Source organism: Dunckerocampus dactyliophorus, chromosome 5 (assembly GCF_027744805.1).
Source record: "Dunckerocampus dactyliophorus isolate RoL2022-P2 chromosome 5, RoL_Ddac_1.1, whole genome shotgun sequence".
Classification (NCBI taxonomy): Eukaryota; Metazoa; Chordata; class Actinopteri; order Syngnathiformes; family Syngnathidae; genus Dunckerocampus; species Dunckerocampus dactyliophorus.
This window is the reverse complement of record NC_072823.1, coordinates 18050895-18078231: the sequence shown is the minus strand read 5'-3', so window position 1 is coordinate 18078231 and position 27337 is coordinate 18050895. Positions and strand designations below refer to the sequence as shown.

The 27337-nt window shown below is 39.4% G+C and overlaps 2 protein-coding genes across 5 annotated transcripts in view; both read right to left on the bottom strand.

The window, feature by feature from the left end:
- Positions 1-1048, bottom strand: part of LOC129181026 (insulin-like growth factor 1 receptor) — a 98504-nt gene extending 97456 nt beyond the window's left edge. Inside the window, exon 1 of the mRNA XM_054775624.1 lies at positions 50-1048. Within this exon, the coding sequence (XP_054631599.1) occupies positions 50-155 (106 nt within the window). The 5' untranslated portion in view covers positions 156-1048. The remainder of the gene's footprint in view (positions 1-49) is intronic.
- A 374-nt stretch (positions 1049-1422) lies between these two features.
- LOC129181901 (high affinity choline transporter 1-like) lies at positions 1423-24973 on the bottom strand. 4 transcript variants are annotated; one of them, XM_054777657.1, is made up of 9 exons: positions 24822-24947; positions 20633-20834; positions 16781-16894; positions 14354-14509; positions 9101-9249; positions 8862-9008; positions 7512-7665; positions 5077-5294; positions 1423-4995 (listed from the first exon to the last, which is right to left on the bottom strand). In XM_054777657.1, exons 2-9 carry the CDS (start codon positions 20814-20816, stop codon positions 4474-4476), a joined length of 1644 nt encoding a protein of 547 aa, XP_054633632.1. In that variant the 5' UTR covers positions 20817-20834; positions 24822-24947; the 3' UTR covers positions 1423-4473. The 4 variants fall into 4 exon arrangements, with proteins under 4 accessions (XP_054633632.1, XP_054633634.1, XP_054633633.1 ...); XM_054777659.1 differs by having other exon boundaries at positions 9101-9189; XM_054777658.1 differs by lacking the exon at positions 20633-20834 and having other exon boundaries at positions 24822-24973.
- Positions 24974-27337: the final 2364 nt, after the last annotated feature.

Below are 27337 nucleotides of genomic sequence, written 5' to 3'. Positions count from 1 at the left end.
CTACTAATAATAAATCATTAAGAAAAATGTCAGCAAAAATCACACTTACTCTTTCCGTATGAGGTCCATATGCACATGGTGGAAAGGGTCATCAACACACCCCAAAAAAAGGTCGAGATGCCCATTAATTTGTCAGCTTTCATGTTCCTCAACATTATTGTTTAAAAAAATGTTAAAGAATAAAATAATATAATAAATAAAATCCAAGCTGGGGTTAAAATAAAGAAAATTCCAAAAATTAAATATAAAACAAATGATGTTGTCCCAAAGGCTTGTATCAATGCTGGATTGCTTGTTTGTCCACCAGGGTTTTAAATGTGGACAAATGTGAATGGAGTGTCAGCCCAACAGTATTATTTGCTGCAAAGTCCATTGACTGCTATGAAAGATTGTCCAGTGAATGCATGATGATGGTAATCCCCGTCTTCAGTCTCCATGTCTTCTTCCAAAAACAACAACAGGCCTGAGATGAAGGGACGATAATCCTACATGAAATATGTATATCACAAATTAAACGTTATTGTCATCATCCTCATCATCCTCGTGCATTAAGGCCAGTGTGCTGCGTGGAAGTGGAGAGGAGGAGGGCAGAAAACACACACGTCCACATCCACAGCAGAAGGGTGGTGGCTGAGTGGGGGCAAAAACAGAAGAAATGAATGAAAAACACGCCTGTTGTTTTATGCCATGAAGTCGCCTCTCAAACGAGTATTGGCGGTGCTGTTTGCCGTGGGGCTGTGGAAGGTTCCGATGCGGAGATTCACAGCAAAAACCCACGTCACCTCCAGTCGAACTTCGTGGTGCCGAGAAGGGGGGGAAATGTGCCACGCTACAAAATTGAGCTCCGCAAAAGCGTGGACACAAGATGTTGTTCACCCTTCCTTTATCCGGGTGTGTTGGAGGAAAACACGTCCACCTTGCGTGAACATACAGCTGCTAAAATCCCACGGTTCGTTCGCTCCCTCCAAGCCGCCTGAGTGCAAGTGTGCGTGTGTGTGTGTGTGTGCGTGATTCCACTCTCCTCCGTGGAATCTCTGCTGTAAACAAGAGTCGGCTTCTCACTCACCAGCACACGCGCACAGTGCGCCGAATAAGGTGGCCGGGTGGAAACACTGGAGTGGATTTTCACCCATGGATTCAATGTTCTAACCAATATATTATTGTTCATCTATTAATATTATAGTAAGAGTTACATTGATTAAATTAATACTATATATAGTTTAGTTTTGATTTGAAAAAGGCATTTCTTTACACAGGTCTTGTATTGTATTCTTATTAGATACGGCAAGTGTACCAACTGTTTTATTCGTAGGTAGTTAAATGTATTTTTATATTTCTTCTATTTATGTTTATCATATTTTACAACAGTAAACACTAAGCCACTAGACTCATTGATTAAATGCAATATAATTATTCACAAGAAGTTAAGATTTTAATGCAACTTTTTAAGTTTACAAGAAATTGTATGAAGCACACCCTGTTTCGCTGTAAAACAAACACCCCCAAAATATAGCATATGTATTTTTACAATATAATTTTTGCTTACAAATATTAACCATACCATCCAAGACAACACTTACATGCGAGAACAACGCTAAAAACCCACAGCATTTCAGTATGTGGAATTCAATTATGGGACAGATTGAGTGAGGAACTCAATGCACCAACATGAGCAAATAAAAAAACAACAACAATACAAGCAGTTGATGTTTGCTAAATACAAGGAAGGACACTCTTGAACTTGTTTTGTTATGCCTGTCTCTATTATTATTGTGTGAATGCTCCCTCAGGACATTCACACCATTTTTCAAATGTATTATCCTTCCGCCGTTTTTTGTCCACTAACTCCTTAATTTTTCAACCGTTTTACACCATTCAAACATCAAATCGTTCGGCTCGTTTATTTATTCTACTTAAATTTATTGTGAAAACAATCTTAATTACATCATTATAATGTTACATTACCTTATCATTATTCTATGCATTAAAAAATCATATATGGAATACAGCAAGTGAATAAATGTACTGCACAAGATGTGGAACGGATGGGGGGTAAAATTAAATAAACTTTGCTTCTTCCTACTCCTTTTGGACATGTGGAATTGTGAATTGAATTATGTGATGTATTCCACTGTAACTTGCATGAATCTTCAAATCAAATTAACCCATTACCATAAACCACCTCCCCAAATGCGATCACTGTATATGTTTTAAATGTGTTTTCCCAATTTTTTTAAATATATAATTTATTCAGGCTGCAAACCACCTCTACTGGCTGCAAGTAAAATGTGACATGGAGAACTAAAAAAGAAAATTGGGTAAATCTGCAATACCAGTTAGGACAAATACTTCATTATTTTTGATTTACTAGTTACTAGTTGTTTAGCTTGACAAATGTGTGGGTATAAAATAGAAGTCATCATTAATCAGAGGCCTGTCATTTTGCTGTAGTTTCAATTCCCGCTTTAAAAAACTTTCTAAACAACCGAGGTTATGTATGTATTTAGATCCTTAATTAGACTTGTACGGTTAGTAGAAGTAAATAATTTTACAAATAATGTCTCTCTAAATTGCAGTACTTATGTGTGTGCAGCGTGTAATGAGTCCAATACTGTGCAAAACCTTTTCATGTTCTCGTGACGCCCCCTGTTGTCCAAACAACGTCATTAGTTTGTATGCACGCTTCCACGTTAACTGGTGCTTTTCACAGAAAGAATCTAATCTATGTAAAAGCAATGCTGCCTATATTATATAAGCCCCTGACATATGCACACAGTTCTACATAATATTTAATTTTTGGAAAGCACAATTAATGCAGTCAGAATTCTTTCTGAATAAACACGCTCCCCACAAACAACCCATTTCAAAAAGAGTAGAAAATGTTGCAAACTACTGGTCAACATCTGACACTTAAAATACGTTTCTCAGGTGGGTAATCCCCACCAGTTTTTACGGAGTACAAAGAAGTGTAACAGCTAGGCATACAGATACATCATTACACCACATGGATTGATTTTAGAATAACATCTGAAAGTATCAATTGTTGATACGCCTGTAAAAGTATGTATGTTCTGTGAGTGACTGTTAAGGGCGTCAATGTTAAGATCATAATTCTGAGGTCTTAATTGTGGTGCTCTGACACGGATTCCCCTGCTCCCTCGTCCCTCACCGACCTGTACTCACACTGCTCAGTGTTTGTTCTTCAACCTCTTCACCATCACTCCATTACACAACACTGTATTAGCGCAATGTTCCTGACTTTGTGGGTTATTACTAAATGGAGGGATCAACAAATTGCATGAATTATCTATTTTTGTTATTTACACACATGTATAGTGAGCACGTGAGGGAGCATACCGTGGGTTTTGAATTGCTATTTCTGTCTTTCTACAGTGCCTGGCTAAAAAATGGTCACACACTTAAGATTTCATTTCACCGTGTTTAGGTTTGTTCATTCACTGTGGCATCATTTCCACACGCTTCTTCAAGTCACAATTGTTTCTGTTCAGGCATGCATACATTTTTCGCCAAGAGCTTGTACCAGTGATGGGATATTCGGACCACTGTGAAAAGTCTCCCCACCAGTGGACAGCTGTCCTTCCATTTTTTAATAATGCGTTAGTTAGTATCCTGATTTGAGTAGTTTTAGCAATCTCGTTAGATGAGCTCTGATGCGTGATGCATGCCAATAATTTGACCCTTCTGCAGACCTGCCAACCTTGGAGAAATTTTATTAATAGTGTCGGCCCTCTGAACAAGTCGTATACAGACAGGAAATAACCAAGTCGACCAATCACAGCCTGAACCGTCAGCGTAGATAAAGCTCAAGGATTTTTTTTGGATGCGCACGTCGAACTCGGCGCAGAGACTGAACTCGGAAACCGGAGATATGCAATAATATGCACACTCCAGAGCAACGCAGTGTACAAACATATTTCAGGCTCAAAATGCATGCCGTGTACGAGAAATGCATCGATGTTGGCAGGCCTGCTTCTGTTCGACCACGTGTCTTTAGACATGGTTGTTTAACAAATAAGAAGCTACTCACGGCAGTTAAGAGTTAGAGTTAAATAGCTTGTTACCAGCTGAAACACAGAAATGATCTAATGGGAGGCTCTTACTTATTTAAATCCAGGTAGTGACCTTTTTGCCCTGGCAGTGTATTTCTTTCTTTTGTGAAAATTGGCAGCTTAGTTAGTAAAATTTCAGGAGGAGCGACTACATTCATCATGGGCCCAGGCCCATCTCTTCAAAGGTGTACCAAGCTTGAATATGGATCAGAGTACTCACTTATGAGTGCACCCTTAGTGGATGTAAAATTTCCTCTTTGTTTAGACTTACAATTTAACACCCCTTCTGCAATTACTTGTGTACAAAAGAAGCTATTGATTAAATGTGTCATATAGAAATATAGAAAGAAAAGTGTGCATAAAAACTGTGTGCATAATATGAGGTTTGACAGATAGTAGGAGCCTATAGTGCTGTACTATGGATAGAGTTCTTATCCTCATTCGAAATTTGCATTGGAATTTCTTCTTGTGCTGTCTCCTTTTTCTTGTCAAACACACCCAAGATGTCCCAGGACTGCGGAACGAGCTGCTGAGTGAAGGCCAGCTGGGCCAGCCATGATACGAGAACCAGAGTCACCAGAGAGATAAGCGTAATCAGAGTCCTGTAGGGAAAATACTGGTTGATGACTCCTTTCTCTTCCCTCCAGCCCGGGTAGAGTAGCACAGGAGGGATGCCCAGCGCTGGCTCGCCGCTCAACACGCGCAGCAGCAACGCTGCGATGTAGGCGCTGGTGGCACCATAGCAGTTGACAAAGCCAAGGTGCACCACACAGAAGAGCTGTGGGCTCACAATGCAGTAGAGTAGATCCGAAGCTAACAGCCAGAGCGCAAGCACGCTGCTCTTGTTAAAAGCCAGACTGGTTCCAGCCACACCCACCAGCAGCACGCTAACACGGAGCACCCACTGCAGCTCCCTCTCTGAGGCCTGTGGGAAGAGGGTAGATTCCGTGAATATTGTGTTGCATTGCTTGTAGCTGAGCCAGTCACACACCTCACACGCACACACCTGCTTTCTCAACGTTGTCTTGTATATGTTTTGTGTGAACATGGATGCTGATGACAACAACACAGAGTCCATGGAGGACATAACTGCTGCTGCTATAGAACCAATGCCTAACACTGACACCCAGGTGGGTGCGATGTAGGACAGGACCAACGGCAGAACAATCCCTGCCTCCCCGCGTTCATAAGGTGGGGGTAGACCATATTCTGTCTGGTTCCAGTCTTAGAAAGAAGGAGACAGAGCGGATGAGGTAGATACAGAGATAGAGGGGGAAAAGAAATCATGGTGATGGTGACAAGAAGTATGTATGATGCCTGGTTAGTTAGCACCATAAGTTCTAGCTCTCACAAAGACTTGCTTTTAATGACGCACATCAACCCAACTTCCTCCCTTTGTTGATGCCAATATGTAAAATTCTTCTTAAACCCTGAAGAGAGGAGTCGGAGGGGGTGGCACAATACATCCATAGCGCACTGTATCAAATTGTTAGATCTGCAGGTACAGTATCAACACGCCAACGTCAGGTCACAATAATGTAGCTGTCTGACATCCAGCTGTGTTGCTGCCCATTCGCTGACTTGTTGGGACTTTTCCAGGTACACCAAGTCCCCTACTAACGAACATCCGACGTGCGAACACTCGTAGATACGAACACAAGCCGACTGGTCTATTTTTTTTAGAAAATTGCCATATGTTGTCATTTAAATTTTTTCGAAATACAAAGGCGCTATTTTTGTATTGCACGCCATTCCGCCGCTACGAATGGTGGGTAGCAGCATCCCTCTCGCGCGATCTTTCTCAGTTCGTCTGCACTTGATACCATCTGATACCACTGATAACATCTCGGAGCACGCCGTTTGTACCCCATTCGATACTTTACAGAGACGTTTATTATCCGTTATCATGGCTGATAAATCGAGTGCAAGTGCTAGTAGTAGTGGTAGGAAACGTCAAGCAATTTCTATGGAAACAAAGGTGGCCATAATCAGGAAGTTGGACGGTGGTGAAAAAAGGGCTAATGTAGCGCATGTTTATGGAGTGAATCGCTCAACCATAGGAACAATTTACAAAGGCAAGGTTCAAATTATGGAACATGTGAAGACTTCTGTACCAATGGCATCCACTATCATTACAAAGAGGAGTCTACAACGAAGATTTGTCCTTTCTTCAATAATTCCTCCTCCTGCTCCACCACTACCAATGACGTATGCTCGACCACTCCTCTTCAAAGGTAAGTAATATTTATCATTACGTATTATTATATCATTTTTATTATTGTTTTTTTCATTAATTATCCTCCTTCAATATTACTACTGCATCCAAACTCATATTTACATACATATACTGTATATGTATATACGTACATGTAGTACCTATATAATTGGTAATATTACGTTTTCCCCGACTTAAGAACGATTTGACTTAAGAACGGTCGTCTGGAACCAATTGTGTTCGTTAGTTGGGGACTTAGTGTCATGTAAATCTCTCAATGAAGACACAACACATGCTACTTTGTTTTTAAAGAAACATACTACTGACAGTCTTGGTAATGTTTTAAAATAGATGATATATGAATACAATTTTTGAAGCACGCACGTTAAAATTGGGTGATTCAATTTGCCATTGAACAGTAAATTATGATTAAATTGTTGGAAAATTTTTAAAAAGCAATGCCTATATAACGTGTTATGTGTATACATGTCATTTGCTAACTTATTTATCGTTACAAGCTGAAAAAAACAAAAATAGGAGACTCGCGTCTTACCTGGTCATGTTGGTCTGAAGTCAGCTTAAACATTTTAAACATACAACATGCAGTGACGACTGTGAAAAGATATGTACATTTCTGCTGCTATATCTGCAAACTAACTAACATCATTTGTGTTGAGTTTTTATGTAATTCATTTTTTTTGCTAAATAATAAATTGGCTGTATGATTTTGATGTTATGTTTACTGCTGTTTTTATTATGGCGAAAGGGCAGAGTTGTACTATAGATGCCTCGTGCATTATGCATTTTCATACAGTAGTTGTACTGTGTCATTTTTTATTCAACATCTTAAAAAATAGTTTTTAATTACAGGTAATATAACAGTAAGATTAGTGTCAAATTGACTTTTTGTGATGTATTTTATTATTGAGATGCTTTGCTAAATAAAGTTGTTTTCAAGGAAACCTTAAAGATGCCTTCTCCTTTATGCTTCATTTGAAAAAATTTGCTGTAATTTTAGTTGACTAAAATGTTGTGAAATTTAGTGGACTTTAAATCAATTTAAATGAGCATATGACAAACTAAATTACATTTTCATACAAAATCTAAATTACAAACTGCTGTCAAAATTAACACTGCTTTCAAGTCAATATGTCCCTGGAGCCCAGGGTGGTATGGTGCCACGCACGCATTACGCTTCCTGTGTGTGTGCATGGCCGAGTGTGTACCTGCAGAAGCAGCCACTGCTCCAATGACCACTGAGGGGATTCCTATGATAAAAGTTAAGCCAGCTGCAGCAAAGCAGGTAATCTGAGCCTTCGCTGAGGAGGCTGCAGCAAGGATCCTCTGGTGTAGAGACTGGTATGCCAGTCCTCCTATAGTCTACAACACACATAAGGAGGTTCCTATCAATTCATTTGAGTATACCAGTTATTTTTATGGGATGAGATGCAGCTAATAACATGGATAAAGACCAGACTAAAAAAAGGGTGTCTACTCCAGGGTCTGGTTTCACATACTGTATGTTGAGGTGCTAGTAAGGTTGAAGACGGTACCAACTGTAGCAGAGCCACTGTTGTCAGCAAAATGTCCACAGGAGAAAATAAGGTATCTCCAAATGTGGTTATAATAAGGTTCTGAGCAGAAGACTGACAAAAGGTATACATTTCTGATGCATGCATGCATGTCAAAATCAGGCAAAGGTAGCAGTGGTATTCCATGCAGAGGCAATGGACACCTTTAAAAAAAATATTGGACAAGTACTGGAAGAATGACAAATTCCTCTCTGACTACAAGGTTGAACTATATCATAAAATTATAAGAAATGATACAGAGCCATGATCAGGAGTACACTCGTCACCAGATATGTACAGTCACGGTCAAAAATATGCCAATGTTTATGGAATACAAACAAATCAGCCTAATTTACACAGTGATGGCCAAAAACATTGGCATCTTTGGCATGCCAATATTTTCGGCTCTGACTGCATGTAATTAAAACTACGTAATATGTTGATTTCAATCTAAAATGTAAAGGCAAACCAATATTGTGAGCTTTGTGGATGCATGCATGTTTTTACTTGCTACACGTCGTTACAAGAGGGGAGGGACATAAACGACTCCCAATACAATGTATGTCCTCCTTGCAGATACAGCACGAGTACACATATGTACACTTGAACATATAAAAAAATTACATAAGTAACTCGCCCTGTTTCGCACCGCCCGCACTGGGGCTCAAACACAGGACCTTCGCAATGGGAGGCGAGAGCGCTGACCACACGGCCGAAAGCCCTGACTGTCTACCGTGTGTTCAGCGCAGCTCTTAAGGCAGAGGGAGTGAGGTTTACCAACGTACACTTGCACAGCCTCACAGGCTGGCATCCATTACACATATACACATACAACATACAGTGATGGCTGTGAAAACAGACCCACAGTATGTTTCTTGTATTAAATGTGACTAATGACAGTCTTCTGTGTGCGTTGTTTATGAAATGTTTTTATATTGCTCCTAAAATTACGTTTTAAACCAAACAAATAACAATAAAGTCATTTAATAAACAAAAATATCTGACCAATATCAAGAAATTATCTGTCCATATTCCTGCATCCTCGAGCCGCACCACTCCCACCCATGAGTGGACGTGTGATTGGTTGAAATGAGCTGCTTGTGAGGCGCCAATAACAGCAGGACTGGTAATAATAAAGGGAATACAGAGCCACTAAAAGAGAAAACAAAGTAGTTAGTAATTGCAACAAGTAGCAAAAAACAAACTCTGCCTTGACATTTTCACTCATTTTCTCGATAGCTCACCAGACTGACAAATATGAAGATCAGTTGGATGATATCAGTGTATGCCACCGCATAGAGGCCTCCTAAAAAAGTGTAGACGATGGAGACAGCTGCAGAGATCAGGATGGAGATTATAAATGGTAGTTCCAGGATGATGCTCATCGTTCCACCTGGAAACCACATTAAATGTTCAAAGACGGTACAGTACTAAACAACATTTTATATGGCTGGTCCAAACGTGTCACACACTCAAGCCACCTTTACTGTGCTTCAATAAGCCAATGATAAACTGACATTTTTTGGCATCCCAAGAGGCATTAAATTAGACCAGTGTGTAAAATATACGTCAAATATATTATTATCATCATCATTAAGGCTTGAACTATGTGGTGTCATACCATTTCTCAGTACAGGTGCAGTGGTACCTCATTTTTCACACACCATGGATTTCACAGGATTTGGTTTTTGACAGAAATTGCTTTAGAGTTGGGACAAAATAAACATTTTCCAGCAAGGGAATCCTTTAATTATCTTTATTATGTGTGTGTGGGTGGTATATTTGTTCATAGAATGCACACAGATGCACAACTCCGTTTCTGTCTCCTTTCTTCCTCATCATAAACACTGTGCCTGGGCTGATGAGGTGTTCAAGCACACTGCGTATTTCCGAGTGTTTGACAAATGGGCTTTTTTGCAGTATGGGTGCAAAAAAGTTTCAAGTGCCAAGTCATAGCAAAGTACAAAGGTCACGTCTTTTGCAATAGAGGTGTAATATACTCTAAAGGTTCCCTGGTAACCCAGGTTGCAGAGAGAATGGTAAACGTTTTTAACACAACGAAGACACATGACAGAAAGTGAGCTAGGTCAGTGTGCGTAGTGATGATTGTACCTGCTAATGAAGTTTACAATCAAGTGAGAAAGATCTAACCATCCTCTTTAAAGTTAAGTTTTTAACGAACTGGAATGAAACAGCATCCGCATGGCTCTTCACCCAAAACTCGGTTAACTTTAACCGGCTGTTAACTTGACGTTAACGTTAACACACCTAAGGACCACCGTTGGTTAGGTGGTTAGGTGGTTAACTCTCAAGATGGAGTTGGCGGCTAATGCTGCCTTCATGATGCCTTACTGTCATGTCTCCTTACGTGCATTGCTGATGTCTGCGTTATGCATTACTTCACACTTTACTGTACATTGCAGATTTTCAGCACATGACAAATTATTTATATTTGCAAGACAGAAAAACATGCTTTCGGAAAATAGTTTTATTGAACCGTGTTAAGCTTGCAAATTCTATCTTAGTCACGTTTTAAAACTATTTTGATGGAATAATTGTACATAGAGCTATTTGAGGCTTTGTCGGCGTCACGAGATTGTATTTTTATGAACGTGAAATTTGAGGCGATAGTTTCATTATTTTTAAAACTTTCCATAGGAATTGTAATTCTGATGGTGTACGTAGTCTTGCCTTTGCAATGTATTGCAATCTGTGTTCTGTACACTTGTGTAACAATAACAAATAAAACATACATTTTATAAATATTGTTCATGTGTCGTTTACACATGAATAGCTCTTATACGTATTATTATCTTGGCACCAATATTAGGTTGAACCCTATGACTTACTTTGAAGGCGAGCCGACTTTCAGAATATTTTTTCAAAATATTTTTAATCAAAAACATTTTTATTTAATTGTGTCGTTCCTAAATTGCTTGCTTGTTTTAATTTGTGAAACGTTTAGCTTCATTTGTTGCAAAATATAATTTAAAAATTTTTAAGTTAAGCGCGTCTGGGCTCTTACTTTGAAGGCTGATTAAGTAGTTCAGGTATTTGGCGTAGGGACCGAGGTTCATTTTGCTGTAAAGCTGGGAACTATGTTAAATATTGCTTACTTGCAATTGTAATATATTTAAGTAAAATATTTGGCTGGCGACTAGTCCAGGGTGTACCCCGCCTGTCGCCCGAAGTAGTCACCTGGGATAGGCGCTAGCATACCTCCGCAACCCTAATGAGGAGAAGCGGTATAGAAAATGGATGGATGGATGGATTTTTGTTTCATTTCTTTTTTTTATATTTAGTTAACTCGTTTCGCTATAAAATGTTTTCGCTAAACCGGAAGTCAACAAAATGAGTACTTCTGGGATATGTTGGCGCTGACTAGTGACGTCACCCACACGGTGCTGTTAACCAACAACGTGACTAACCATGTTTTAGAACAACGCATATTTAACGGTCGGTTAGCTAACGGCAGGTTAGAAATTAAGAATTTTACCGGTGCTTAGGGGTTAACCAGTGGTTAAAATAACCGACTTTTGAACAACCGGACCCAGAAGGAGCTCCTCGCCAGAGCGGAACAAAATTGGTCGGAAGTCACAGAAGAAGAAAAAACAAACAAATGCCGCTCGATGGCAGATTCGGCCGGTGAAGTTAAGCGCAAAGATGTGCTAGCATAGTTGAAATGAAAAGTGTGTACTCACTTTGGCTTTTATAGCGTGGATTGGACAAGGATGTAAGGAGTATGTCACGAAAATACGACACGACAGACATGCACAGCTACCTTGTTCATCACCACGCTCACGGAGACGACTGTGCTTTGTAAGAGAACTGTTGTTGTTTTTTTTAATATTTAAACGCTAAATGTTAATCAAGAGACGTGTTTAGTTTAGGTCTTTTATTGTCAACATTGTGCTCAAGCTGTTCAACCTTATTCAGGTCATTATCTGTCTCTTTCCGGTGATTACATCGCTAATGCTACACTACAGAAAACATGTATTTTTGTTATGTAAAAAAAAAAAAAAAAAAAGTATTTTTGTTACGTTTCTACTAATAGATTTGATCTACCTGGCAGACATGAAATGTTGTGTTTTCTGAATGAGTTGAAAATAGTGTCGTTGTCAGACACCTAAAATAAAAATCCAGTTAACAGTTGTGTTTCACTAAAACAGTTTTACTGTTTCCACACCCTTTCTGGTTGTATCTTGGTTAAAATATGATGCAAAATAACCACCCATTTTATATACTGCTTGTCCTCATTAAGGTCATGGTTAAGATGGAGTCTATTCCAGCTGAAGGCTGCACAATATAAAGTTATTTTAAATATTTGTTTGTTTTGTTTCACCCTATCACTGTATTGAGATATTATAGTTATCGTGAGCCGTGTATCGCAAATTGTATCGTATCGTGAGGTATGCGGAGATTCTCTGGAAGTGATTAATTGGATTAGCCTTATTTGTTATGGGAAACATGTACAGTCAAACCTCTCTATAGCGGCCACTAAAGGGAGGAAAAGTGACCGCTATAGACAGGTGCCGGTTATAGACAGGTTGGCTGCCATTTTGAATGTTGACCAGTAGAGGGCACTGTGGGACTGTGGATAAAAGTTGTAAAGCACTACTCGACTTATTGTATTGTATTTTTATTCTCCACCACCCACAGAACAAAGCTTTGCTAGTATTGTCTTTTGTTATATTTGTTTTTAATATTTTACTTTTTATACGGCAGAGTGTCATTACAGCTTTAGTTCATCGGGAAGTAACTGTGGGCGTCCCGAGCAGGAGCGCTAGGCTGAGTGCTAGCCACAAGTGTCGAAAGAGTTGGGAAGTGTGTTTATGTTGGCGTGGATGTAAAGTCCTGCAGTGTTCTCCGCTGTTAATAAAGCGATTAAAGTGCATCGGCGACGTGAGTCTCTCCTTCCCCACAACAAGGGGCATTACAGTATTGGCCAGTGCACATTGTCTCACACCAGGAAATAAACGGTGTCACTTTTTTATGTGGAACAACTGACAGTTTGTGTGCATCTTGTGAATGATTGTGACTGAGCTAGGACTCAGTAATTAAAGTCTACACACGACGGCTTCATTGATTAAAAAACAAAACTTTTTTCGTGCATGAAGCTTCTGCTTGAGTCGCTAATTTGGCCGCTATATGCGGTCAGATATTGACCAAGGGATACAAAATCGCTGTCCGCGTTAGACAGGTGACCGCTATACACAGGGTCTATAACACGTACATTTTCCGCGGGGGATTTTTCAGTGGCCGCTATAGGCAGGTGGCCGCTAAGACAGGTTTGACTGCATTTGGTTTTCGCATGTTTCAGTTTTCATACATTTCGATTGTCGTCTGACCTTTTGGGATGGGAATGTTCTACATTTATTAATTATATGTTTATATTTATATTCATTTTTATATTTACATTAATTATGTTTTGCATTTATAATTATATTTAATTATAATGCTGTACTAATCAAGGGGGGGCAGTGAGGCACTAGAAGACTTCAAAGGAGATGTAGCATCTTGAGAAAAACTAAGAAGCACATTATTCAAGCTGCTTAGAATAACTATTTTAAGGCAAAAATGAATAGCTTTTTAGTTTCTACAGAGTGAAGAGACTCTGGGTGAGCATAAAAAAGTTTTCGGGAAGTAGGGGAGGCCTCAGCCATATTATAGTTCTGTGAGGGGGCTACCAACTGTAGATGGAGACCATGAGGCCAATTAAGCAAACATTGTGGGCCAATTAATCTTCACATTCAGGTGAGTAAATTTCAAAACACACAAAGTGCACAACTCCTGCTGCTAATCTAATAGCACATAAAACAAATATTTAAGTCCACCCACTTCATCAACAGGCGCAAAAGCTAAACTGGCTAAACTGGCTGACAACAGTTTCATGGTGGTTGCTTTTATTAAGAACAATGACAAAAGGCTGAATGTGTCATCAGGTGCAAATGAATCCATGAAGCCAAGGCTTAATTAACAGTTCACATTTCAGCCAGCCAGTCATTTTAATAAAAGGCAGTAACTAACAATAATATTATCATTATGTTTAAGTTGAACCAAATACGTCCACTTTAAACTGGTATTAAAACGGTGGGTTCATTTGGACTCTTCATTTCCTGTAAGCTTTAGGATTTTTTACTTGATCATTTAAATTTGTTTAAATTCACTTCTATGAAACAAGTCTGAAGTATTTAGGCTGAAATGTTTGAAATACAAATAATTCCTATGGCATCTAGGTTGTTTTTTCTTTTTTAAATCAGCATAAGGATTATAAGGGGGTTCTTGGAAAATGTATCTCCTGTAAAGGGTCCCTGGTCCCAAAAACACTGCTGTAAGATGATGCTGGAAGTCACCTTGATCTTTTAGAATGATGTAAAATATGACATTATTTTAAAATAGTCAATTAACATCTCTATCACACCTATTTAAAGTCAGTCTTTTCCACATGCAACTATGTCAGTAAAAGGATAAGCAAAAATGAAAATGCAGTTACTGACCTAGAGCAGCGAGGATGGTGGCAACCCACAAAATATCACTGATCAAAGCAGGAATTAAGATTGCTGTCGTGAACATCTGACCATAGCGGTGCTGGAATGGGTCCAACATGGTCACGTAGCATTTTGACCTCATTGGTTTTGCCAAAAATAATCCTCCTTGAGAAAGATAAAAAGAGACCAGGCAAATGAAATGTGTTAACATTCTCTTTGAAGAAAAGTGTAATCATGATTCAAGTTACGTGGGAGTCAATATGAGACAAGTTGGAAATTCATCTGTCTCTATACATGGTACATTATTTTACTGTAAAAATATTAGCAATGCACAGGAAGAAAGTTCAACATGTTTTAATAAATTTTCACTAGGGGATGACAACATTGGTGGCACAATTATATTTCTCAATAAGGGTTGTGGATCACCAGTTAGCAGAGGTGCGAGAAAGTCAGTGTTTTGTAAGTCCCAAGTCAAGTCTCATGTAAAGATTTGCAAGTCTCAAGTCAAGTGAAGTCCAAGTGAATGAAACTCTCGACTCACAACGTAATTTAAGGAAACAGCACTTTGGCAGATGATGTGGAGCCACAAGTGGGAAGAAATGTTGAGCAGAATTGGAGAAAGAAAAGGGCATTTTGAGTAGAAAGTTTAGCTTCAAATCCTTGGCAGATGGCTCTCTTGACAAGTTATTTGTAACTACCGTCACTGAACTGAATTGCCACAGCAGAGCGCAGGTACTGCAGGTATTTTTTTTAAATTGTCATATACTGTATACAGTGGTACCTTTGCATACGAGTGTTCCAACCAAAGAGTGTGTGTTTTTTTTTTTAGATGCGAGCCATTTCTTTTTGCTTTGAACTGCGAGTTAAAACTTGGGTTACAAGATGCTATTTACCAGCAGGCATAGTTGACAAACCGAGTCAAAATATATCCGTATTTAAGCCAATGTTGCATATTTTTTGCCTAAATTAAGCATTTTCAAGCATCTGAGTAGGTAATAGGGATCACACACATTCATTGTTTCTTCAATACAAACTGTTAAACTTTGCCAAAATAGAATGTCACAGAGCACAAATTCAACTTTGTGCAACTTTGGGTGCCAAACAAAGCTCGAAGTTGTCACTTCTCCGTCTGTTATTCTTATATTGCAGTTTTTGCACACAGCAATTTGTTTTTTTATTATCTCAAAGTTCAGTAGTATGCTGACACATCCCGCTATTAATCACTGCCATCATCCAGCAGTCTGACACTCAGAAATGTATTGCACACACTTGTTGTTTGATCTTAAACCTGATTGGACGTTAATCGATGCTTTAGTGATGCAGAATTTGTTGTCTTGCTGTAAATTACATAATGGTCACGCTAGTTAAATACTTTGAATGGGGACACATTTTACTCAACACACACTGAAAATCCGAAGTATTTTCAAGTCATCAGAATAAAGTCCGAGTCAGTGATGTCTAAGTCCAAGTCGAGTTGCAAGTTTTTGACGATATTGCTAAGTCGACTATGAAGTCATCAAAAATGTCTGACTTGAGTCCAAGTCATGTGACTTGCATCCAAGTCATGTGACTTGCATCCACACCTCTGCCAGTTAAGAGTGTAAAACTCCATAAGTAGCATGTTTGTTGGAAAAATATAAATACGTAAGACTGAAGCCTGATGAGAACAAACCCATTGCTGCCTACAGTTTGTACAGCAGCATGAGACACTGCCTATAACACCACCCTAAAAAGCAGAAGGCTGGTAAAATGAAGGAGGGGGAGTGGATCTAGTTTACTCTGGAAGGGATAAGCTGCTGCGATCAGTTTTCCACAATGTGGTATTCGCCATCAGAAGACATCTCATCACCCAACTCAATGAAATCCTAGTAGGTATTAACACGTGACCAGCACTGGACTTACAGGTTAAATATAAGAACGCCTACTTGTCTGACAAGGCTGCTGGACTTGGTGGGATTGTGGCTGATCAAAACTCTGGAGACATGTCCAAAAAGAGGAACATTCTTACAAAACTCAAGGATGCTCATCGGAAAACTCCCACAGGTAGAATGTGACAACTACTACAAAATCTAAACTTCAAAGAGGTACCACCTCTTCACGCTGAAAGCCTTGGAGCAATATCGTGTGTAAGATATTAACAACAACCATGGCATCATCTTAAAAAATAGATACAAACATCAAGAGAACGACCAGCATGTCAACGACAATAGAACATGTAAATGAATGATCAGACTTTGCTGCTGACTCACAAATGACCACTGATTTGATTCTGTTGGCTTGAGACATTAAATGCTTCACATCTCCTGTCGACTTGCAGTAAACACATGATATTGATATAATACAACAAATTCAGAACTTCTTTCATTTAGAGGGGGCAATAAAATGGTTCTTTTGTGGTTTTGTAAACACAAAAGAATTCTCGTTTTGGATACTTACCTAAAACAAAATTCAAAAGATATGCAACAGGCCCAAAAGCCCAGACGACACCTTGAGAGGGAGAATAAACAGCCTCAGCAGTCCCCATAATATAGCCTCCACCAACCCATGTCGCTGAAAGAAAACACAAATGAAAACAGCCAGGAGAATCATTAACCTTCCAGTCCCGTTTTAAAGTGTGAAAATGCAGGAAAAACATTTTAAAACATATAGTGCATTAAGTAAGTATTCAAAGCATTTCACGTTTTCCTCATGTTGTTACTGTATGTTACAGCCTTATTCCAAAATGGATGACATTTATTTTCATCTAAACTCAATACACAATACCCTATGACAGGGGTGCCAATTACGTCAATTGCGGCCGCCTTGTGGGTCGATCATGTCACACGTGTCATAAACGTCACTTTGTAGACGCCATATGACATTGGTTAGCTGACATTAAGCTCCTCTCTTCATTCGCTGTTGCGCCTCCGCAGGAAAAAATTAAGTAGTAAACAGACGTCGTCTCAAGCGCCACACGGAAATGCAGCTTTCATCTTTATTATTCAGATTACGGCTAAACTAACTCAGCGGTAAGATGCCTTTATCTATAGCAAATATCCGCTTATTTGTAGCGGCTTGTTACGCCGAAAACCTGTCAATTTTTTCCATGGGTCTGATCCACGTCTTGAACTCCCACCATAGAAATGTGTGTTATCTACACTTTGATTTGTGAAACTATTATTTCATGATTAATTGGGAAATGCATGCTAAAAAAGTGTGCACACCCCTTATATACATACGTACAATGTACATAAATACTAAAACATACTGTATACTATAAATATATAAATTCTCTTTGTTTATAGTAGGAGGTAGATCTTTGGGACTTGGTCATTTTAAAAGTAGCTCACAGGCTAAAATAGTCTGAGCAACCCCGCCCTATGACAAGCTGAAAAATATTTTTTGCGATTTTTGCTAATTTATTTAAAAAAATGACAGCTACCGCTGTCCAAATACACTGTAAAGGACTAGATGAAAATCCTTTGCAATCAATGAAGCAGACATGCCGTAAATTCCGGTGTATAAGCCTTTTTTCTTAAACTTTGACCCTGCAGCTTATACAGCGGTACGGCTAATTTATGGCTAAATTCTAATCTTGTCACCTCTCCTTTACTTCAGAACTACTACTAATTGTTTAAATACTGTGCCACTCGCGGGTCAGTGAAGAAGCGGTAGCTCTTTAGGCTCTGTCACACCTTGACGATTTGGCCAGCGCATGCACGACGTGATCATTTTGATGGCATACGTTGAACTGTCGACGTTTTTTTTCAATTTTGGGCGTATACATACCGTATTCATAACGAGTTTGACGTATACATGACGTATTAGAAACTTATATAGTTACTATAACTTTATAACTTTACTATAACTAACGTTTCTATAACTTATAGACAACTTATACCAACGAATGCGTAGCGTGTTGCCGGCGTTCACAACTTATGCCCAACGCCAGTCTAACTTATGCAAACCGCACGGCAGCGTATGGCCGACGACCACGTGCCGTAGCCTATAAAAAGGATGCCACTTGATGACTCACCTCACTAGACATCGCAGTGTCAACATCAGCATCATGCCGAAAAAAATTTCGAAGACCGCTGCCAAGAAGTATCAGGGCAGTGACGGAGGGATCCATCACCACCCACAGCCTCCCCCTCCCACTCTCACTCTGATGGAGATGCAGGTTCTAATGCCTCTTCCCCTCCTGTTGGTTCCATTCCCAGTGTCATAGTGCCCACTACTGGTCAAGGATGTAGCAGTATAAAAATGGAGTTACTACAAGGCATAGCATAATGTACTGTATCTGCAAACACAACAGCCTCCATCTCCTCTGAGCCAACCCTTGCCAAGAAGAGAGCCAAGAAGACACAGTTTTGTCTCAATGTATGTTGACGTACGACTTGTGCGTAACTTACAAATAACGTGTGTGAACGGGCGTCAACGATCGCATAACTTATTGCCCTCGTATGCGGGACGCATGAATCATACATTGACATACGTCGAAAAGTTTTGTGCATGCACAAAATTTTTGGACGACTTGGACGTACTATGACGTATGCCGGCGTGATTCAGCGTGCTCTTAACTTATACAAAACTTACCCATAACTTTTTTGGCCAAATTTTTCATATGTTGGCGCAAGCTGGCTAAATTGTCAAGGTGTGACAGGGCCTTTTCTTTGGCAGGAGCCAATCACGAGCTATCAGTGCACTCACAACAAGCTTGTCAACCCACTGGAAGTCAGTGGAGGTCAGTATATATACCCAGTATAACAACATACCAGTCTGACTTATAGTGTCATCTTTCAAAGAACACTTTGCTAACAGCACTAAATTCAGCACAAAGCAACTTAATGCTCAATATTGTATATACAAATATACAAACATGTCCCAATATGACTTCAAAATAAATAAGCCAACATTTAAAGGTTTTCCATAAGACATTGCGTCTGAACAACGCATTCATTGAGGTGCTGCAATGACGTCACATTCCCTCTTTTTGCAGTGGGCTCCGGGTCTTCTGGCTCCCTATGGTGGACAAAAGCAGCATTGCAGCCATTTTCTATGCTTTCTATGCTCTCCTCCAATTGATTCTTCTCAAAATGATTTTCTGAAACGCAAATGTATTAAGGGAACACTTTAAAATGTTGGTTTTTTTCATATAAAACTTGTATTGATACATGTTGCTGTATTTCTGAGGTATAACATTTGAGTGTTAGTTGCTTAGTAATAAGTTTAATGTTGCTTGTAAGATGAAACGGTGACTCAGACTATTATATTGAGTAATGACCTCCTGCAATTTTTAGTGGGTTGAAAAGCTCATGAGATTATTCATAGCTCATGATTGGATCCTGTCAAATAAAGAGCTGACTGGTCCTCACAGACTTGTGTGCGGCACAGTATGCCACTTTGACATGGACACCTGCGGCTTACAACCCGGAATTTACAGTATTCCAATTCTGAGTACTAAACATGAATATATTTATAATTATATTATAAGTATTTCAGTTCAGCAAATTAAATGAAGATTATCTGCATAATGTACCTGGAGCTGCAATTTCAGTAAACAGTAAATGTCATATTTTTGTGAAACCTCTTACATTAAGCTGAAAATCTACACTTCAATCACATGCTGATTTATTTATTGATTTTTTTTTTTTATTATTTCAAAAAAGGCAAAATCATAAAAACTAATCATAAATAAAAACTCAATGTTCAAATGCTTCTGGACCTGACTGTAGCTAGGTTTACAAACAACACAATGACAGCAAAGGATTTTCAGGACTAAAAAATAGTGGTTAAATTTACAGTACCAAGCAAATGATTGGACATACTTATTCACTGCTAGAAATTAGGTGTGTCCAACTGGTACTGTACTCATTCAACCAACAACGATCAGTGTGGGAAGTTATTTTTGGTCCATCTTCAACCCAAAAGCTTCCAAATATGTTACACTTATTGATTTAAACTCATAAAAGTACCAAACAACCACCTAATTGGCACCTGAGTGACATGATGATGGTTAGTGATGGTGTCAATGGGGAGGTACATTACCTCACAACAGTGAAGACACCCCCCACATTTCAGTCATTCAACCGTTTTATCTTCTCAAGTGACAATAATAAGAAATATGTACAATATAGTGTATTTTCAGAGGACATGAATTATATACTGCTTTCCAAACTGTAGACGGACTACTCGTGTTAAATCCAGGTTTGGGCCTTTTTGCTTTCTGGTGACCGTTTGATAATTAAACATGCAGCAGACACAAATACAACAGTCAATAAATAACAAATGAGAAGAGAAATAGTCTACCTGTCATGGTAAAAACTCCTATTAAGACGTTGATGTTGCGGCCTCCGATAATGGAGACTTCGCTCTTTTTGCCAGTGCATTTCTTCTCCACTTTCTTAGATTTTCGCGATGCCAAGATGCCAGTTAGCAGGACAACAACATAAAAGGCAGCAACAGCCGCGAGTCCAGTAACATTCACTGCCATGCTTGTCAAGCAAGAATACTGCCAACATATAGAGAAACACAATATTAACACCAAGGTGCAGATAAGGTGCAGACAAAGAAATGTAAATATTGATTTGTCACCTTCATTAAAGACTGAACAAAATAAAAGTCATCATACGTCCTACTTCATACTTCCTTGCTATAACAGTAGTAATACTGGTTCTCAATACAGTTTAATTATTTATGTGAGAATGGGTTGAAAAGGTTGCTGGTAAACTTTAGTTACCGTTACAGTTGTGCTAGTAGTAGTATCATAGTGCCATCCTTCCAAAATGTGCTACAGGGAGAAGACTTGTGCAATGCTGCCCAGAAGTAAACAATAATTAAATATCAATAAAAATATTACACTTAGAACACCCATGCAGGTAACCTTGGTATTATTCCACTGGCCTAATGGGCTATGCACCTCTAATGGTCCCTTTTTAAAGACCACATTTAATGGTCTGTGTTTTTACTGTAGTTTCAATTTACCAGTGGTGTAACCTACCCCAAACTAAGCTCAGCAGGGCTGCAACACTTCCACATGGCCCGCTGACTCTGGCATGTCCTTAAATAACGTGTGTGAACTGGCTCTTCGTATATACTGTGTTCCAAATTATTATGCAAATAGAATTTTAGTTTGTTAATATAAACTTTTTTTTTTCAATGAAATTCATGGGTGGCATTGTGTCTTGGGGATCTTTGAATTACTGATATCAATCTCGGACAACTGTCATAATTCGTTTGCCAGGTGAGCCCAATTGAAAGAAAACTACTTAAAAATGATGTTCCACATTATTAAGCATGCCAAAGATATCAAGCAATATGGGAAAGAAAAAGGATCTCTCTGCTGACAAAAAAACCCGGCAAATATTGCAATGCCTTGGACAAGACATGAAAACATTCAATAAGTCACAGAAAAAATTGTACAGTGAAGAAATTTGTGGCTGATTCAGATGACAGCCAGGATTGTGCTGATAAAGGCATAACAACAAAAGTTTCTGCCTGACAAATTGATCAAATCAAGAGAGCACCTGCTAAAAAGTCATTACAAAGCAGCAAACAGGTATTTGAAGCTGCTGGTGCCACTGAAGTCCTATGAACCTCAAGGTGTACGATCCTCCAGAGGCTTGCAGTCATGCGTAAAGATAATATTTGGCCACCCTACTCACAAGCAGAAACGGTTGCAGTGGGCCAACAAATACATGAAGATGAATTTTCAAACCATCCTGTTTACCAATTGCAACCATGCAATCTTGGGTGGTCCGGATGGATGAAGTAGAGCGGTGGCTCCCAAACTTCTTACAGTGACTGTACCCCTTCAGACATTTGACCTGAAGCCATGTACACTCTACTCCTGCACACTTAAAAAACATACACCTTTTTATTTTTATTAACTTGAAATATTGAACATAATTAATTGGTTAATTCATTTTATAGTAATTGCGGGTCAAAACTTTGTATTTTGCATGGTCACATTTTGGTAAAAGTTTCACATGAGCACTGATAAGTAGATCATCCTACATCTAGCTCATTTTATAGTAATTCCGGGTCAAAATTTTGTATTTTGCATGGTTGTATTTTGATAAAGTTTCACATGAGCACTGATACTGCATATCTTTTATTCCAGTCTGATGTTGGCATCCTTCTGTTTGAATGGGTTGAACTTGAGCATCACATTTTTTGTCCTCACACAATGGCTATGCTTTAAGTCTGCATACTCATTTAACACTAAATTGAAGGGGAATGTTTAATAATCATGACAAAGCAGTATCTGAAGTACAAAAATACATACAACCAACGATAAAGCCTCATTTTAGGAGGGAATCCCACTCACAGTGACGGCTGGTTTTCACCACTGCGCCGTGGGGAGATTGAAACGCCAATATAAATGAAATTGTCAAGATTAAACACTCTTAATGTACAAAATAATCATCAAAGTTATTAGTTAGTCTTAGTTATTTGTTCATATGATCACATTGAGCAATTACCAACTTTGTGCTGTGCCTCCTTTCTGCTCCATTCTCCTTGCGCCATGAGGTGTTCAGGTGCACTCGTAATTGCGAGTGGGAGGCGCTAAATGTTTTCATTTTTATTCACATACCCCCATTACAATTGGGGTACCCTACATTGGGAGCCTAGGAAGTAGAATATGGCCAGCATATCTCAACAAGGCTGTGACGTCATCAAGGAGGTGGCCGAGTCATGTGGATCAGAATCATTGGGAGAGAGCTGGCAGGCCTTTTATGGTCACTGAAGGTGTGAAAATGACCTCAGCAAAGTATGTAGAGTTTCTGACTGACCACATTCTGGTACAATATGAAGAACCGTACAGTACCTTCTGTAGCAAAATGACTTTCATGCATGACAACGCACCATCTCATGATGCAAAGAATACCTACCTCTCTGTCATTGGCTATTATGGGCATAAAAGAAGAGAAACCATAAAAACCTATTAAGGTGGGAGGCAGATCACAACAAAACAGCAGCTCTGGGAGGCTACTCTGACATCTTGCAAAGAAATTCAAGCAGAAACGCTCAAAAAACTCAAGTTCAATGTAAGAATTGTGAAAGTTATATCAATGAAGGAGGGATCTTATGTTAACATCTAACTTGGCCTGTTAAAATGTTAGTGATTGAAATAGCTTTTGCTTTCAGTAAATATGGCCTTCTCGTGCTGCAAATTCAACCAATGACCATTTTCGGTTCTTAACCAATGAAATGCTTTAAAACTCTGTTGTGTGTTGTTGGGTATACTGTATGGTGGTGAGACACGAGAGCTGCTTCAATAATACCTTTTAAAAGTAATTTTCAGATGAGAAGAACTTTTGCTTACATCGGTGAGTACCTTAATCTTGCACGATAAGCCACGCCTTTCGATGACTGCCTACATCGAGTAAGCATGGAAACACACACCTTTCGATGACGCATAGGTCGGATATATGCGACGTGACCGTTCATACTGCAGTCGCATCGCATACATACCGGATTTATATCCACACACAAATGAGGCCTGAGTCGCATTTGAAAAAAATCGGAATTGTGCTGTTCACACTGACATTAAAAAAAAGTCATACGGTAAATTGTCCAATTATTTGTTGTGAACACACTCTGAGCAAACAACAAAGGAGTTATGCTAATTTCAAGATAATTGATGGGTGCAGAGTTGCCACACAAGAGTTGCCACACAACTGTAAGCAGCTAAAAAAAAATAATTAATAAAACACCTGACCTGTAACTCTAATGTGGATGGATGATATTGAAAACATGATTTGAAAAAGTATCCATAAATATTTTCCCAAAAAGGGCTCTTGGAAAAGAGGAGCCGTCATATATTCAGGTCAATACCGGTCATTTTGGCTCTGATGTACTAATTTTATTTGTGAATGAGCAGGTGTGTCAAAGCATACGGCTGCAGAGTTGAATTCATTAAATGTACTGTAATGAGAAAAGTCAGTGACATTGTAGTTACGTTATGAATTATACATTTTCTGGTTGAAACTGAACCGGTAGCCTTGCCCTAGCACTAAGCTACTTTCTAATGTTTCAATTTGACCTAATCACCCGAAATAACATTTTCGGTCTCCAGGGCAAATAATTATGTTGCTTATGGAAATCTGTCACAGTCACTAAATCTACGAATAAACAACCATCTTTCCCAGTTACCAATGATTTGTGCGAAAGATGTGTCTCTTTTACTCATTTGTACACACAAAAAAATGTAAATATAAATATTTTTTTAAACCAACCAATTTTTTTTTTTTCGGACTCAATCAAGCTGAAATGATGGTCGGAATTGAGCCTTTAAAGGTTATCGCTATCGTTTTTGACGCCATTATAAATGAGTCAAGGTGGGCTTGCTTGAAAAGCTCTCCGTGTAGATGCTAGTAGCTAGAGCAGACTTCAAAGTGACCGCGACTGTGAGCTCCATCCACCATCCATACACCCATCAAACCAAAGCAACAAAAAGGTCGATGGAATGTCTTCCCCGTCAACATTGACTCACCTCTCAGTTCGACGTTGAATAGCCGGTGCGTCCTCCTGCGCCTCCTCTTCACATCTGCCGCCTCTTGGAGCGGCTGAGCTGAAGCACTTCTATTGTTTGTCCTGGCCGCCCGCGTTGCGTTCAAACCCATCAGGGCGAGTGGAAAATTTCAGAAACACGATGCCCGAAAAGTCACGCTGCCCACTGACAACGCACGGCCATGTCCAAAGAACGATCCCACGCCGAATACAAACGTCTCCATCCAACATGCACATTCACACGAAACGCTTCTCTTTAATATTTTGATGTAAATGAAGAAAATATAATAAATCTCATTAACAACTGTCAGTGAAGGCCACTTCACACAAATAGTACAGGTCAGAGGCAACAAATAAATAGCAATAACATACCAAATTGTGAAGCTTCGTATTAGGTGTTCATTACTTATATTAATTAATTAGATTCAGATTTTTTACAAGGTACAAAGTTGTCAAGGGTACAAAAGCAAAAAACGTGTATTCCATTAATTTCTCCATTGCCTCACTATCGATCCATCTTGTCAAGATTCAAGATTCAAGAGTTTTATTGTCATATGCACAGTAAAACAGGCAGTTATACTATGCAATGAAATTGTTGTTCTCTTCATTCTCCCAAAAAAAGAAAGAAAGAAAACACAAGAAAATGAATAAGAACAGAAGAAACATTAATACCAATAAATTAAGCAACAACAGAAGAGACATTAATGCAAATAAATAAATTATTTATTTATTTGTCCTCATTGGGGTCAATGGTGAGCTAGAGCCCATCCCAGCTGATTTTTTACACCAGTCAGTCACAGGGAACATACAGGTATTGTACATCTAAAAAAAAAACGTGAATATTCATGAAAAAAATCAATATTTTTTGTCACTAATTTCAGATTGATGGGCCGCGCGGTGGAGTGGTTAGCATGTTGGCCACACAACGTATCTCTGCTTGGGCATCTCTGTGTGGAGTTTGCATGTTCTCCCCGTGCGTGCGTGGGTTTTCTCCGGATACTCCAGTTTCCTCCCACATTCCACACCCCCTATTCATGAACTCTGAGCATCAATAAACTCGCATTTTAACTCACACTAAGTTGTCTGCATTTTGGAGTTCAGCCCAAAACCCCGAACCACATCCCTGACAACATTTGATGATCCCCAAGACCTTTGAGAAAATACTTGGACGAGAAGAAAGTTGAACTTTCTGGAAGGTGTGTGTCCCATTACATCTGGTGTAAAAGCAACGCCAAATTTCAGAAAAAGAACATCACACCAATGGTAAAATATGGTGGTGGTAGTGTGATGGTCTGGGGCTGTTTCTGGCTGCTCCAGGACCCGAAAGACTTGCTGCGATAAATGGAACCATGAATTCTGCTGTCTACCAAAAAAATCCTGAAGGAGAATGTCCGGCCATCTCTTCACGACCTCAAGCTGAAACCAACTTGGGTTCTGTAGCAGGACAATGATCCAAAACACACCAGCAAGTCCACCTCTGAATGGCTGGAGAAAAAAAAAAAGAAGACTTTGTAGTGGCCTAGTGAAAGTCCTGACCTGAATCCTACTGAGACGCTGTTGTCGGGCTCTGTGTCTGTCACTCTGCTGCCGCCTGTCTGGTGTTTGTTGCAGTGCACCGCTGGCCTGCAGAGGCGGAGCCTCTGGTGAACACCCGCAAGCAATTACTCACCTGGCACTCTTTATCATGGCAAAAGGACTCGGTGCCAGATCGTCCCTCAACCTTCACTTGCTCTCCGCTCAACCCTTTCTCGTATTGGTCCGTGTTAGTGAAGTGTAACCAGTGGTTAAATAAATTAGTTTTGAACAACCGGGCCATGGTCCATTGGTTTTGTCTGTACTGTGAGCATTTTTTCTCTGCTGGGCTTCTCCGGCAGTGTTCTTAGTTGTATTATGTTTTTGTGTTTGTATTTTTACCCCTTTGGAGGACTCTTTTTGTATTAAAACCTTTTGTTCAACCCCGGGTTGTGTCCTCTCTGCACTTGGGATCCGAACTCCAGCTTGACCTGGCATGACCTTAAAAAGGCGGTTCGTGCTCGAAAACCCTCCAATGTGGCTGAATTAAAACAACTCTGCAAAGATGAGTGGGCTAAAATTCCTCCACAGCGCTGAAGTGACTCGTTCAAATTTATCGCAAACGCTTGATTGCAGTTGTTGTGGCCAGGGGTGCCCAACCAGTTATGACGGTAGGTTTATTATTAGGTTTGGGTTTTAGATTTGGGCATTTACCAGCACGCAAATTTGCTCATTTTTGTCTAAAGTTTTTTTTTCTTCAGAAAATACATTTCATTCACCTTAAATCAATAATAATTTTTAAAAACGTGATAGTAAAGCATAAAATGTACGTACATAGCCGACATAGCATAAATATACGTACAGTACCTAGCGTGTCCCTGAAGTGGATGCTATGGATACTGAAGCTGAAGATGGCAGTGCCCTGTCTTTTTTGCTTCAGCGGGATTAGGAGAGGTTCCGCAGGTCCTTCATACCGACCGCTGTCAG

What these genes read in the sequence shown, in the direction of transcription:
- LOC129181901 (XM_054777657.1), bottom strand. Translation starts at nt 20,816, where the DNA reads ATGGCAGTGAATGTTACTGGACTCGCGGCTGTTGCTGCCTTTTATGTT. An exon ending in CAGATAATTTCTTGATATTG is followed by an intron (nt 7,666 to 8,861) that starts GTCAGATATTTT and finishes TGTGTGTTGTAG; the next exon opens with ACTATAGGAGGACTGGCATA. An exon ending in AGCAGTGGCTGCTTCTGCAG is followed by an intron (nt 5,295 to 7,511) that starts GTACACACTCGG and finishes CTTCTTTCTAAG; the next exon opens with ACTGGAACCAGACAGAATAT.